The sequence below is a fragment of the Stenella coeruleoalba genome (genome assembly GCF_951394435.1).
Source record: "Stenella coeruleoalba genome assembly, chromosome: 4".
Lineage (NCBI taxonomy): Eukaryota > Metazoa > Chordata > Mammalia > Artiodactyla > Delphinidae > Stenella > Stenella coeruleoalba.
The window spans coordinates 109,839,826-109,855,015 of record NC_137149.1 but is presented as its reverse complement, the minus strand read 5'-3'; the positions used below and the strand labels follow the sequence as shown (position 1 = coordinate 109,855,015).

Sequence of the window (15,190 nt, the reverse complement as noted above, 5' to 3'; positions counted from 1 at the left end):
AAATGGTATTTCATTTAAAATGCCAAAGTTGAAATAAGATCCAACTTATAAAACTTACAAAAGTAAGGCTTTTGTACAAAATATTTCAGATATTAGTTCTAAAGAACTCTTTCTTGTAACTGGAGTATAATCAGCAAAAAGTTCTTGATTGAATGAAGTGGAAATGGACAGACACCTTAATGAGGGGTATCACAAAGGGTCCTTTCTGGTCATCTGCTTTCAGTAAACCTTAGGTTATTAAGTCTAATCTCTATGAGGAGAGTAAAGATATTGCTACACTAAAATATTTACAATTAATTTTTCAACTTGGGAAGATATCTGTTATTATGAAGTGTGAAAGAACACAAAATTATGCACTGTTATCAAAACTAAGTATAAAAAAACTGTATTAAAGAAGTCCTACTAGCGTATTAACAAGCTTTTGCCTTTGAGTGGCAAAAATTTGATTTTTTTTTTCCATTTTCTTTCCTGTAGTTTCCAGATACTATATAATGAGTGCTACTGTTATACACTATTAATTACTTTTTCAATATTATTGTAATATTAACTTTATTGTAATATTTTAATATTATATTTTCTAATTTAAAATGCTTTTTATATTTTAAAGATTTCTATACAAATGTATAGCAGCCTAAATCCTGTCACCCTATCTTGTCATAGTGGGCCTTAAGTTCAGACTTCATTCATTTTGTTGTTGTTCTTGTTTTAAAATTTATTTATTTATTTATTTTTGGCTGCGTTGGGTCTTTGTTGCTGCGCACAGGCTTTCTCCAGTTGCGGCGAGCGGGGGCTACTCTTCGTTGCGTCGCGGGCTTCTCATGGTGGTGGCTTCTTTTTGTTGCAGAGCACGGGCTCTAGGCACGTGGGCTCAGTAGTTGTGGCTCTTGGGCTTAGCTGCTCCGCAGCATGTGGGATCTTCCCGGACCAGGGATCGAACCCTTGTCCCCTGCATTGGCAGGCAGATTCTTAACCACTGTGCCACCAGGGAAGTCCCAGACTTCATTCATTTTGTTTTGCAGTTTCCTTCTATCAGTGACTGCTTACTTACAGGTTGTTGAGTTACTGGTTAGATTAGGTTACCTGGTTTTGTTTCTTAGGCTCTACGACTTGGCTACATATAACTAGCCTCGGGATGGATTCCTCTGCTTTAACACTCAATAGTTCAGGTCTTTATGAATAAACTCCATGTACAGAACAGCATTGGGTGTCCCTGTTGTTTCGTTTTTGATATCATGGAATAATGCAAAATTTTGGTGCGCTTTTTTTTTTTCCACAAACATTATATGGGACTATGGGAAAGTGCTTTATTTTCCATGTTGTCCAGGAGATAGTGCTTTCAATTTCCAATATTATTCATTCATTCAGCAAACATTCATGGGGTGTTTCTGTGTCAGGCACTGTTGTAGGCAGTGCAGAAACAACAGTAAATAAAACAAAAACTGCACTCAGAGCTTATATACATGAATCAGGAGGACTTTTGTTATAGCAGTATCCAGTTAACATGTAGAGTTACATTTATGTTAACCAGGTAACTTTGTCTAGGTTATATGTATTTTACGTAAAACGTTATATATAATTTTTTTTTTTTTTTTTTTTTTTTTTGCGGTACGCGGGCCTCTCACTGTTGTGGCCTCTCCCGTTGCGGAGCACAGGCTCCAGACGCGCAGGCTCAGCGGCCATGGCTCATGGGCCTAGCCGCTCCGCGGCATGTGGAATCTTCCCGGACCGGGGCACGAACCCGTGCCCCTGCCTTGGCAGGCGGATTCTTAACTGCTGCACCACCAGGGAAGCCCAGGTCTAACTTTTTAAAAACTCTCTGGGATGTGCTTTTGTTCATCGCACATACTGTGATGTTCAGTGTGCTTGCTGAATCGTGAAAATGTCGACAGAGATTTCTAGGTGAAAGAATGTCAGCCACTCTTGCTGTTATTCAACACCATCATCATCTCTCTCTTTCTTAAAAATCATTTCAGATTGCCATTTACGTTTGTCACTAAGGAAGTAGCTGAAGCCACGTGTAATTGCCTTCTTGCCCAGGCAGAGCAGGCAGACAAGAAGGGGAAATCAAAGGCAGCAGCTGAACGGATGATACTTGAGGAATTCGGGCGATGTTTGATGAGCGTCATCAACTCTGCAGGAAAAGCAAAAAGTGACCCTTGTGCCATGAATTGCTAACTCTTGCACAAAAGACTGATAAATCGAACTGTACAGAAAATTGAAGGTGCAGGGACACTTGATTTTCTGGAAGATAGTTTAACAATTATTGTACTGTTAATTCAGTCTTGTGAGACCTGAAATTATAATATTGAAAGAGGAGAAATTTTAAACGAGGAAATTACATTTTAAATCTTAGTTAAATCTGCTTATGCCCCTTCTAAATTGAATTTTTCTTTATTGTATTATATGGATTTTTAATTTGCTTGGGTTTCTTAAGAACTAGATGTTCTGTCCTTCTCATTCTATTGACAAAGAACATTTATAAATTACTATTATATAATTTATAATGTATGGCGTTGTATGACTTTGTTCCAGTAGAAAAAGCCAAAGAAGCACTGGTATTACCCGGTCATTCTTTGGTACTAGATCTAGAATATAAGCAGATATTATGTCTACATAAACGATGTCTTATGAAACATATTCAAATGACATTTTGTGTTTAGAAAAGCACTATCTTTTTAAGAAAAATCAACATTTTAGGGTGGATTCTGGAATATATCCTGTTGTCACTTTGGGAATTGTCAGAAGGGGAAGTACTCTGTAGGCACACTTTAAAAAAGTTATTTTGTTTTTTTAAAAAACATATAAAGTGTTAACGGACAGAAAATAATTCTCAAAGGGCAGACAATTTGTTTCTATAATAAGAAGTGACTAAGAAATGCTCTGGGATGTTTCCATTTTCTTTCAAGGAGGCGGTATGTATTTGAAATAATAAACTGTCAGTGATTAAGGGGTACTATTAAAATGAGCGGTGCATATGAATAGAAGTAAACATTGTGATTATGTAGTGATAAAATAGAACCTTACATAATTACCAGTTAACAAATTTGGCTTGGATGGAGAAATAAAGAATATTGAAGCTCTAAGAGATGAATTTAGAGAAGGAGTTTTCATCTATACAAACAGTTCTTTTTATAGACTTTTGAACTAAGATGTTTCAAACCAATCTATGACTCTTACTTGATTTACTGAAAGGGGCCTCCTAACAAAGCTTTCAAAATTGTAGTGGGATTTCTTTTTATAAGGGAAGCTTATTATGGCATTATTTTTAGCCAGTGATTTGGTTAGCTAAAGGAATGAGTGTTTTCATATAATTACTAAGATAACCTAAATCATTTTCAGTAATTCAGAATTCAAAAGCTTTATGAATTTAAGAGCCTGTTATAATAGGACTCTGGATTTTATGATGAGAAAAAACCATGTTGGAATTCAGGCATTTTGCTAGGTACCTTAATCCTCAGTAATTAGTAGTATATGATTATTACATTTCCTACAAGGAATCTATAGTTGTATGTATTAAGTGTGTATATATGTTCATATGAACATGCAAGATATAGGCAATAGAAATTAAGTAATCCAAAAAAGATTCCGTTATTCATTAAGCATCTTCCTTTTAAAATTTGGATTTATAAAATTATAGTGCAGTAACTTTAAATGTAGATAGTGCAAACATTCTTAGCACCTCAATCTAGTATGTTTAATTAAAATTTGTAAAAATGTAAACTAGTGTAAGAGGATAAAATAATATCTAATCAAGTTATTTTTCAAAAGATTACAGTACCTTTTTTGTCTAAACCTAAACTTTGTTCATTCTGTATATATTCTGTGTTTAATTCTAATTGCACCTTTGTGATGTGTATTTATATACAGTGTGCATAAAATGTTTGTGAAATTTGGATTACAGTTGTAGATTATGTATGATGGCATTGCTTGAGAATGTTTTGCTTGTAAAAATTTGAAGGTGCAATCAAATGCTACTAGTTTTTCTGATTTTCAGGAAGCTATCTAAAGTATTAAGACTTTTCCTTCCTGTGTAGTACTTACTAAACAACTTTTTGTATTTAGGCATTTGCATCAAATTGCTGAACAAGATTAATATCCACATTAATTCAACAATTTTAAAAGACTATTTGGGGAGGGTTGGGTATATAATTTTTTAGCTCTATTTACATCCCAAAGTAGAAAGATTAAATTTATATTTACTAGAGCTATTCAAAGAATACACTTTTCTATATTGTAAAAACAGGACAGCAAAGTAAATCATACAGAAAATAAACATTTATACTATTCTGTAAAAAAAGGGTTTGCATTTTTTCTTTAATAACACCACTTTTAACCATTTAAGATGCAAGAAACCTTTTAAAATATCTGCTATTAAGTAAATTTGACATTACTTCTGAAAGCACACAACTAAAAAATAAATCTATCATTTTGCCCAGTTATCATTAACTATAAATTGCTTTGAAATGAGAATATGTCTTGTCTTTTTTCCACTGTTTCTTTTAAGGGCAGAAACTCTTTTCTCTTAATGTTTGATGTTCTTATGATGAGCACCTTTCTTAATTTCCTTTTCTCTCAAGAACTAAAAGCAACCTGTAGGTCTTACCTCTGGACTATTATGGGAAACAGAAACTTAATGTTACAGGTAAAAAAAACAAGCGGAGCAGTGACCTTGGGGGAGAGACTACTGTTTTGGCTTCCCCATTCTTTGATATGGACAACTGACATTTTCTCAGTCTTATGTAAAATGTGAATAAAAATACCTTTAGAAAAGTTTTCTATTTTTATTATTTTATAACACAAATAGCTAAGAAAATGAATGCTTCTTATGTAAATGCAGCTTCAAACCAGGACCTCCAGCCCTGTGATCATATTGCATCCCTTATGTGTTTTATAAAGGAATTCTGGAGCAGCAGCCCAAAGGAGAGGGAAGCCAACCAGCTAGAAAGCCTTGACTATTGTAGTTATTTTTCATTATGTAAATAACTTAGGACTTTTTTTTCCTTGTTAGGGCTTCTTTAATGCACATTTTGTCCTTATCTATAGACCAAATGTGAGCTTTTTATAATCCAAGTGATTTTATAAGATGTTAAGATATAAAGGCTTTAATTAAAATTTTGTTTAAAAATTGTCTTATGAAAGCATTTAAGGCATTTTTAGTTTATTCAAAAGCCATAAGGGTATATGCAGGGTAATGTTTAAAGCCACAGACTTTAGTGTAACTCTGTAGTTTAGTATATTAGTAAATGAAATCTGGCAATATGTAAAAAAAAAAAAAAACCATCATGACTAGGTTGGGTTTATCCCAGAAATAAAAAGTTGACCCAACATTCAAAGAAATCCATGTAGTTCAGTGTGTCAGCATACAAAACAAAAACTACATGACCATCTCAAAAATTGCAGAAAACCACCTTTTGAATATACCAAGTACTACTAGATTATATGCTTTAAAAGGGTGAATACTGTGGTATGTAAATTATCTCTCAAAAAGTTTTTTTTCCAAAAAGGTGCAGAAAATCCTCTGACAAAATTCAACACCCATTTATGATTAAAAAAAAAAAAAAAAGCTCTTCAGCAAATTAGGAATAGAAGGGATCCTCAACCAAAAAAGCCTACAGCTAACATCATATGAATAGTGAAGACTGAATGCTTCCCCCTAAGATTGGGAACAAAACCCTCCTCTAAAACGTTGTGTCTGAGGTCACTGTACAATAAAAAATTTTTTAACAAAAATTATAGATTGGGAATGAATAAATATGACAGTATCTATTTGTGGATGGTGTGATGTGGTTGCTTATATAGGAAAGTCAAAGGATCTTAATAAAAAGGTACCAGAACTAATAAGTGGGTTTAGCAACATTAGTATGCAAAAGTGTATTTCTATGTAGTAGCAATGAACACTTAGAAACTGAAATTCTAAAATTAGCATTTATAGTAGCACCACAAAACATGAAATGTACAAAAATATGTATAAGATCTGTATGTGAAATGTAGAAAAACATTGATTTAAAAAAATCAAAGACGACCTTCAAAAATATATACATATTATCGTATTCATGGATTGGAACATTAAATGTTATTAAGATATCATCTCTCCCCAAATTAATCTATAGATTCAACGTAACTCCAGTCAAAATCCCAGCAGGAATTTTTGTAAAAACAAGCTGATTATAAAATTTATATGGAAAGGTACTAGAATAGCCAAACTTTTTTTTAAAAAGAACAAAGTTTGGGCTTCCCTGGTGGCGCAGTGGTTGAGAGTCCGCCTGCCGATGCAGGGAACACGGGTTCGTGCCCCGGTCCGGGAAGATCCCACATGCTGCAGAGCAGCTGGGCCCGTGAGCCATGGCCGCTGAGCCTGCGCGTCCGGAGCCTGTGCTCCGCAATGGGAGAGGCCACAACAGTGAGAGGCCTGGGTACCACAAAAAAAAAAAAACAACAACAAAGTTTGAGGATTCCTACTTGACTTCAAGACTTATATAAGGCTAATCAAGATAATGTGGTATTGATGAAAGATCCATGGATCAAGGGAACAGAATAGAGAGCCCAGAAATAGATCCATATTTATGTGGTCAGTTTTTGACAAGGGATCAAAGGTAATTCACTGGAAAAGGATAGCCCTTTAACAAATGGTGCTGGGATACCATCAATATGTGAAAATATGAACTTATACCACACACCAAAATCAACTGAAAATAGATCATAACCTAAATGCAAAACCTAAAACTGCAAAATACCTACAAGAAAACAGGAAGAAAAATCTGTGTCTTTGGTTTAGACGAAACTAAGAAGTATGATCCCTAAAAGAAAAAAGAGTCAATAAATTAGACTTATCAAAATTAATGTCTGTTCTTCAAAACACTGAAAAAGTAAAAGCCACATTATAACCTTTAAAAATTGTGACCCACTATGTTGTACACCTTAAACTAATACTGTACATCAACTACACCTCAGTAAAAATAAAAAGCCACAGACTGGGAGAAGGTATTTGCAGGACTCATTTGATAATGCACTTGTATCCAGAATATATAACTAACATTCAATAAGAAAACAACCAACCTTCCTTAAAATATGGGGAAAAGACTTGAACAGACATTTCACCTAAGAAGACTGTGAATGGCACATAAGCCTATGAAAAGATGTTCAGCATCATTAGTTATTAGAAAAATGGAACTGAAAGCCACAGTGACGTATCACTGCACACCCATTAGAATGGCTAATTCAAAACAAAACCCTGACAATACCAAGAGCTAGGGAGGAAGCAGAAGAACTAGAACTTTTCATACATAACTGGTTGAAGTACTGCATGGTGGTACATCACTTTGCAAAAAAAACAGTTCAGGCAGTGTGTTATAAAGTAAAACATACACTTACCATGTGACCCACTGTATGGGTACAACACATTTTTTATTTACCCATTCATCAGTTGGACATTTTTTAGCTATTATAATGCTGCTATGAAATTTGTACATTTCTCTTGGGTGTATGCCCCTTGGTAGAACTGCTGGGTCACATGGCAATTCTACATTTAACTAACCTTTTGAAGAACTGCCAGGCTGTTTTCCAAAGTGTGCATTCCCACCAACATTGTATGAGGGTTCCAGTTTATCGACATTCTTGCCAACACTTGTTACCTGTCGTTTTTATTACAGCCATCCTAGTGGGTGTGATGTGACATGTCACTGTGGTTTTGTTTTGCATTTCCCAGACGGCTAATTTTATTGAGCACATACTCATGTATTACAGGCCATTTGTGTGTCTCCTTTGAAGAATAACTATTCATATTTTTTACCCATTTAAAAATTAGGGTTATTTGTCCTTTATTATTGTTCTTTGTATACTCTAGATACAAGTCCTTTATCAGATATATGATTTGCAAAAATTTTCTGTGTGTTGTCTTTCACTTTCTTGATGGTGTCCTTTGAAGCACAAGTGTTTAATTTTGCTGCACTACAATTTATTTTGTTTTGCTTGTGCTTTTGGTGTCATATCTAAGAAACTATTGCCTAATCCAAGTCTCCAAGATATACTCTATTTTATTCTAAGAGTTTTACAGTTGTACCTCTTACATTTGGGTCTTTGTTCCATTTAGAGTTAACCTCTTTGCATGTGCATATCCAGCACTATTTGTTGAAAGTAAGAAGAATAAATTTCTGAAAGGAATGTTTGTTTTCTCCGAAGGGGGAAAAAAAAAAAAAAGAACAAGGGTGCTGAGTAGAAATTGTAAACTAAATTACCCTAATCAAATATGAACAAATAATTTATTTAAAAAATTTCACTGTCAAGCATATCATACCAAGTAAATCTGACATCACACTTGTACCACTTCACTAGGGCAAGAGCAATTAACTGTGCTAATGGCAGTGATGGAAAGATTCTTGTCTTCAAAGTTTGTCCAATTTATCCAGCACTTAAACAGCGCAAAACACTATTTTAAGAAATTACAGAATATATAGGACGTGAGTGAAATGTAACAGCAAAGAACATAAGACGCTACAGATATGAACCTAATTTTAAGTAAAGATCAAGTACAAAACTTGGATTCATATAAGCAATAAGATAAAGGTGGTGATCTATAAACAGGCTTCCTTTAAATAAGATTTATCCCAGCGCATCTAAACTCATTCTATTGCAAACAAAACAAAACCCACAATATTTAGACTTCTCAGCAATAGCCCCTTATAAAATGTAGTACAGTACAACTCTGGTTACATTTCAGAATTGAAGCCGTTGTTTGAGGTAGAACCAGCAGAAATATATCAAAATACACTATTTAAGGGGAATTTCAACTAATAAAACTAAACTTTCACCTACTCATTAGTCTTTTACAACTTTAAGTTTTCATATTAACTGTACTTTGTGAACATTCACTCAATGACAATAAGAGTAGATATTTTACATACACAGGCGAAAAATGTGCTTGTTTCTTCTTTTTCCATTAAAATACTCCCATTTGTGAAACAAATGTTTTTCTATTTATCGTTTCAGATCTGGGTATTAGAGAATGGAGAATATCGTTCTTAGTATGTTTCCGTCTTCAGATTATTTAAGCTAAATTTCTGAAAAAACTCATTATGTAATTAAGACAAATTTTTTCACTCTCATTGACTCAACTGACCATCTTTTTCCAATTTATTAATCACATGCTATGAAATGCCATTATTCAACACTGAAAATATGTTTCATTATTTTCCTCTTCAGAAAGAGAAGTTGAAATAAGGGCTTCTTTTCATTCTCTGATGAGCACTGCGCTCCTCCAACAGGAGTCAAGTAAGTATCCACTCTATTTTATTACTTGAAAGTAGTATTTTGAAGTCCAGAGACAATGGACTGTGAAGATTACATCTCCTATGTATTCCCCAGACAACATTTCCCAGCTTGGTTGCAGCACAAGGAATCATCTCATGGCTCGTGTTTACCTTCTGCCTGATAAAGCATAATGATTTCTATTTTAGGGTACCCCAGCAAAAGGATTTTGATGGTGGTGGTGTTTGATGTTTAATTTAGCCTAATTTTCATGTGTAAGTAAAGATTATATTCAAGGTTTGGTAGGCATTCTATTTTTTTTCTTTTTTTTTAGTGTTAACATTCTTAAGAGCTGAAAACCAAAGCTCTTTTAGGGAATGTAGTCTTTATAAAAAGGGTCGATGTTTTGGTGACTCCTCGTCATTATTCTCCCTTGTTTTCGAAGTATGTCCAGTCAGATTACTCAGTCGTATAACAGTAAATTCAAAGACAGCACCTGTTGGCTAGTCTGTTCCTACTGACTGACTTACTGCTTTCTACATTTTGGGTAACTCTGAAATGCTTGCAAGCTCCACCAAAGTCCGAGCAGATTTGATAATACGCATGATAGAAATTCCTAAGTCGGAACCACAAACTTGTCCACTCTGCAGAATGGTCAATTTGAAAAATATAGTAAGTTGAATTTTAAAGTAAATGTTGACCAATTGTTTTTAATAAAAATTTTAATATATTTTAGGTCCTTCATTTGAACAGACAGCCGTCGTTCCTTAGCAAATGCCTGTATTTATTGGTATTAGCAAAACTTGAACATTTGTAATTCTGTAAAGATGACCAGTGTTTCCTTGACAAAGTTTTCGTTTCACTTCTTTCTGAATGGTGTTTTAAAGGGTACTGAGTTACACCTTTAGCTCTGACCTTTAAGAAACAGATTATGATGTCCTTTAGTAACTTTACAAAGTGATTGATGGCACACACTTCTCCATCAAAGAGATGCTTATCTAAATCTACAAAAAGATAAATATGCCCGGAAAGCTCATGTAATATTTTTTGCTGAAGATAAAATTCCCTCTGTTTAGGAAGTAGTAGTTCATAAACTGCCATCCTTGAATGGGTTCTTACGACTCGCTCACAAATATCTATGACTCGGCACAAACTTTCTGAAGGGAAATGCAAGCCATTTTCCTTTTTAACACATAACAGTGATCCAATTTTAGAGGATTTGAGATCTGATGCATATAGTGCACTGATGCAGTCCTCACATGTTAAAAGAGCTGATAACTTATTTGCAATATAACTAGCACACCAGGTAAGATTTTGCCTATGATCTGACAGGTCTAGTAATGCCTCACTTAGCGAACAGTCAGACCAGTCTTGGCAAATATCCTCTTTGCGAAAAAGAGTCTTTATAACGCTGATACCATACTGACGCTGAACTGTCCAAAGGGCCAAGTCCGTCCTTCGAGCAACTGAAATGTCAAGGATGCTTACTTCACCTAGAAAAACCTCATCTTGTAATCTGTATCTGGTCTCCAAATTATGGTAAGCTTTCTGGAATGCCATGCAGGTAGGGTTAGAACTGGTTACCAATACCTGTCTAAGCATCTTTAGAAATAATTCCAGATGATCTTGACTGAATTTGTAAGTCAGAAGATATGGAAAAGGCATGACTTTTGGGGAAACGTAATTTTGGTAGAGCCATTTTAAGCTCTCAGCATTAAGCAAAAATCCCAGGAATCCCAGTTTTCGCTTACCTTTAATTATTTGATTATTGCTAATGTCAGATAACGTAACAAAAATAGTCTTGGCTTCAATTAACACATGGTTGATTTTATTAAAAGTTTCGGGTAATAGAGGTCCTTTAAGTCCCTTTCCATAATAGTTCCTACTATTAAAGATGTCAAACAGATTGTTAATTAAGCGTAAGAACTGGATGGTACCAATACAGTTTTGAAAAGGAGGCAGGCCTAATGACAGCAAACATTCTAACGCGCTGGCCACGCTCTCACTGAAGAGTTGGGCAGCACAATTCATTTTCAGTATGTGGTTCTTCAAATTTGCAAGTTTTCTTGGGATTCTCTCCATATTTGATAATTCCTGTTCCTCTAGTGCTGCTAACCCCACAAGGTGCTGCCAGTGTGCTGTGCCATTAATGAACTGAATGCTTTGAAAATTCTGAAATGCATTTCTTATTAATCTAAGCAAGTGGCAAGAATCAAAGAAGTATGCAATCTGTTGACTAGAAGATGAAGGATGCTGAAATGTACACTTCATGTTGTCTCCATCAAGATGTATCCCCAATGCTTTTGCCATCTGAACACTGTGAGCTGTAGCATCAGACGTGACAGCTAGAACTGTGATCCCTATGTCACTCAGTTTGCCAATCGTCAGACGAAGCAGCTGAGCTTGCAAATATCCAGACGCCCTGTTTACAAAAAAATAACCAAGAGGTGTCCTCCAGTGACCAGAAATACCCACTGCCATAAGCAAAATAGTTTCTGAGGCAAGTGGCGTTTCATCAGCATCAAGTTTGCCAAGACCAAAGTCCATAAACCCTAGCAAATGGTGACTGCTGGGGTCCCACTGAAGTTGTTGCTTGAGAGATATACCTTTTATTATCAGTGAACAATACTGATATAGCTGGTCTCCATTCTCTACTTTTCGTTGAAGAAAAGAAAAAACGTTGCTGCTGAAACCTGGACCGGGTTTGCATTTGGACAGCCATCTAGAAAATGTAAAAAATGAAAAACATAAAACACAAATGAAGAAATTAAAAAAGGGAAAATGCCTTAAATGACATTTTCTACTAAAGTAGCCTCAAATCGCTGTTGAAATAAAGCCAAGTATAGTAGCCAAATTCTATCAACATTTCAAGCATATATTCATAGTTATGATAAAATAGATAATAGAGAAACTTAGAAACACAGAATAGCAACTGAAGATGCAAACATACCACATTTTTAACTTCTTACTCACTTCTTAATAAAAATCAATTACCCAGTTTGTTCTCATTGATGTGTTTGTAATTTAGATCATAAACCAGTCTTACCTGTACATTCACTGAGATGAGAAAACTGTTGAGGGGGAAGGAAACTGAGAACAGCTAGTACATCTACCCCATTTTATAGATGAGGAAACTGGGAGGAAGAGGGAGAGGTTAAGTTGCCTGGCCCATGTTGTGCTGCTAGTCATGCACAAATGTGAAAACCAGCTTTCCTGAGGCCCTTGTTCAGTGCTTTTTCTCACTGCTCTTCGAATTATGCCCTTTGGGGCAATAGAGTGTCTGCATCTGTTTGCTCCTATCCAAAGTACCTACACTATTATCTTTATCTTAGGAGTTCTTTCATAGTATTTCTTTGATCTTCCCAAACTGCTGATTATTCTTTTCTATTTCTGTTAGTGTCTGTCACTAACAGAATTCTTTTCACTCAGTTCTAATTTACACTTTCTAATTTGTTATAGATCAGGAAAGGAAGTAGCCAAGTTTAATAATTGTCTAAAATAAGACTAAATGGATTCTGAGGTAGACTGAAGTGTTCATCTTCACTGAAGTTTACTTTTATAACTCAAATGACTTTTTTTTTTTAAGGTTGAATTTCTGATTTTGGGGCTATATTCTAGGCTGCCAAGGTTTCTTCCTGGACAGCCATCTCTATTTAATAGAAATTTTAATGTACTTCCAGAAGTATTTCAGGACAGGGCTTTCCAAATATTTTGCTGCAACCAAGAAGTTTCATGAACACAATCTACCCTTACTATATGCCAGGTACAAATATACGTGTGTATATAAATGTATATACAAAATTTAATGCCACTTATGACCCACTAAATTGATTTCAAGATGCACTAACAGATCTGAAAAACACAGTTACAGAATGCAAAAGACATACTCTGACTATTTAGGAGACAAAAGTATTAATCAGTTGTTTATATTTAAAAACAGGGCAAAATAATAAGACAATGAGAAAACAGAATAGTGGCTCTCCACCAGGGTGCTACAGCCCACTAGTACATTGAAAAGCCTTTTCAAGTGTGTCACCAAATTTTAATCAGTTGTTTAAAATTTATTCTTTTGCAGTAGGATTCTCGAACACTAAAGATGCTAAATGTGTTACATATGCAGTAAGTATCTAATGAAACTACTTAATGCTTCAAGGTAAAAGTTCTAGTTTAAATAGGTTAAAAAAGCTTATGTTCCGGTGAGCTTGCTTTTTAAATGAAAATTAAATGGTATCTTAATATCCACAACTACTAGAATGATGTTTCTCAGGCAGAAAAATATGTGGACTTGTTGATTTTTTCTTTTTAAGTTTTTAAAACTGAGAGTAGAAACACTCAAACCAAGTTTTTAGTGTTGTAGGGAAGTGACTGATTTCTCTCTCAAACCAACTTTTTTCCCCCACTCAAAATGAAAAAAACCTTTTTCTGATTGTATAAAATGACACATCCATTTTTTAAAATACTGAAAGAATATAGTAAAGTGCAAAAAAGTAAAAATCACTGTTAATACATGAACTTATTTACAAAACAAAAATAGACTCAAAGACATAGAAAACAAACGCATGGTTACCAAAGGGGTGGCACGGGGTGGGGGCCCGGAGGGATAAATTAGGAATTTGGGATTAGCAGATACACACCACTATATATAAAATAGAGAAACAACCAGGGCCTATTGTATAGCACAGGGAACTATATTCAATATCTTGTAATAACTGAAAATGGAAAAGAATCCCAAAAAGAATATATATATGTATATCTAAATCACCTTCCTGTACACCTGAAACAATATAGCATTGTAAATCAGCTACACTCCAATAAATAAATAAATAGATATTTTTTAAAAATCACTTAATATTTCAGGGACATTCTTCCAGATCTCTTTATGTATACATAACTAGATATAATTTTCAAAAATTATACTGAACCTATTTTTCTTTACTATAGTAATGTTATAGACATACTTTTGCATGTTCTTAACTACTGACCTACAGCAATATTTTAAGTGTACACATAGTAAAACTAAAGCATAAATAATTGAACCAACCTGTATTGAAGGACACTTAGGTTGTTTCTAATTTTTAAACAATACAAAGAGCAACACAATGTGTGTTTGTGGGCACACATACACTTATACATATCTATGTCATTTATGCAATTCCTAGGAGTAGGATGCAGGGGTAAATTTACTTATGCATGTATTAGAATAAATGAACTCAACTTTTAAAGAAGTTTTGGGCCGCAGGTGCACATAATTGAGTCAATTTAAATATAATTCACATTCCCAAATTGTCCTTCAGACAGTTTATACCAATTATAATTGACATACTCATCGATATATTTTAAATTAAACATTAGCTTAGTTATGGAATAATTAGAGGGAGTCACTTGGGTAGCTTAAAGCTCTGCTTAGGAAAAATATTGTGCTGAAGAGCCATAATGCTGAGCTGGGTGTTCTTTTTTAAGACTATTAGCTCCTCCCACTGTCTTGGTTATTTCTGAAGCTCTCACATCAACTCACCTATACAGGGAGCTAATTTACTAAACTGCAATGAATACCAAAATAGAAAATTAAATTAGAAACAGAAAAAATCTACTAAGATCATACTAAATGTATCACTATTATAATTAGGAAAGCTGAATGTGCTATGACATTATTTCAAAGGAGTTGTGAAAACAAACTACCTTAAAGACCCAAAGCTCTGGAATTATAAGAAGCAGAGCCGTGGGAAGGTTCTGGACATAAAGAATTCAAGGGAGAACTGAAAAAGGATCCAACTTCAGTACAGAGAAAATTAGGGAGGTGACTGATAGTAGCTAAGAACTGAAGAAATAGTAGTTAGAAATGAGTGAGTGAGGTACCTATCTAACTGAATCAAGGGTTTTTTAAAATGTAAGTCTGGCTTGGTCTGTCATCCATACAATTGTTTCTCCATTATCATGGAGGGAAAAA

The 15,190-nt window shown here is 34.5% G+C and overlaps 2 protein-coding genes across 8 annotated transcripts in view; one reads left to right on the top strand and one right to left on the bottom strand.

The window, feature by feature from the left end:
- LIN54 (lin-54 DREAM MuvB core complex component) overlaps positions 1–4,788 on the top strand; it is a 76,214-nt gene extending 71,426 nt beyond the window's left edge. For all 5 annotated transcript variants that reach the window (XM_079920591.1, XM_079920588.1, XM_079920592.1 and 2 more), the window contains one exon: positions 1,974–4,788. In XM_079920591.1, coding sequence (XP_079776717.1) covers positions 1,974–2,175 — 202 coding nt within the window. In that variant the 3' untranslated portion in view covers positions 2,176–4,788. The remainder of the gene's footprint in view (positions 1–1,973) is intronic.
- A 3,344-nt stretch (positions 4,789–8,132) lies between these two features.
- The window catches only part of THAP9 (THAP domain containing 9), a 21,821-nt gene continuing 14,763 nt past the window's right edge, over positions 8,133–15,190 (bottom strand). For all 3 annotated transcript variants that reach the window (XM_079920636.1, XM_079920638.1, XM_079920637.1), the window contains one exon: positions 8,133–11,965. In XM_079920636.1, coding sequence (XP_079776762.1) covers positions 9,985–11,965 — 1,981 coding nt within the window. In that variant the 3' untranslated portion in view covers positions 8,133–9,984. The remainder of the gene's footprint in view (positions 11,966–15,190) is intronic.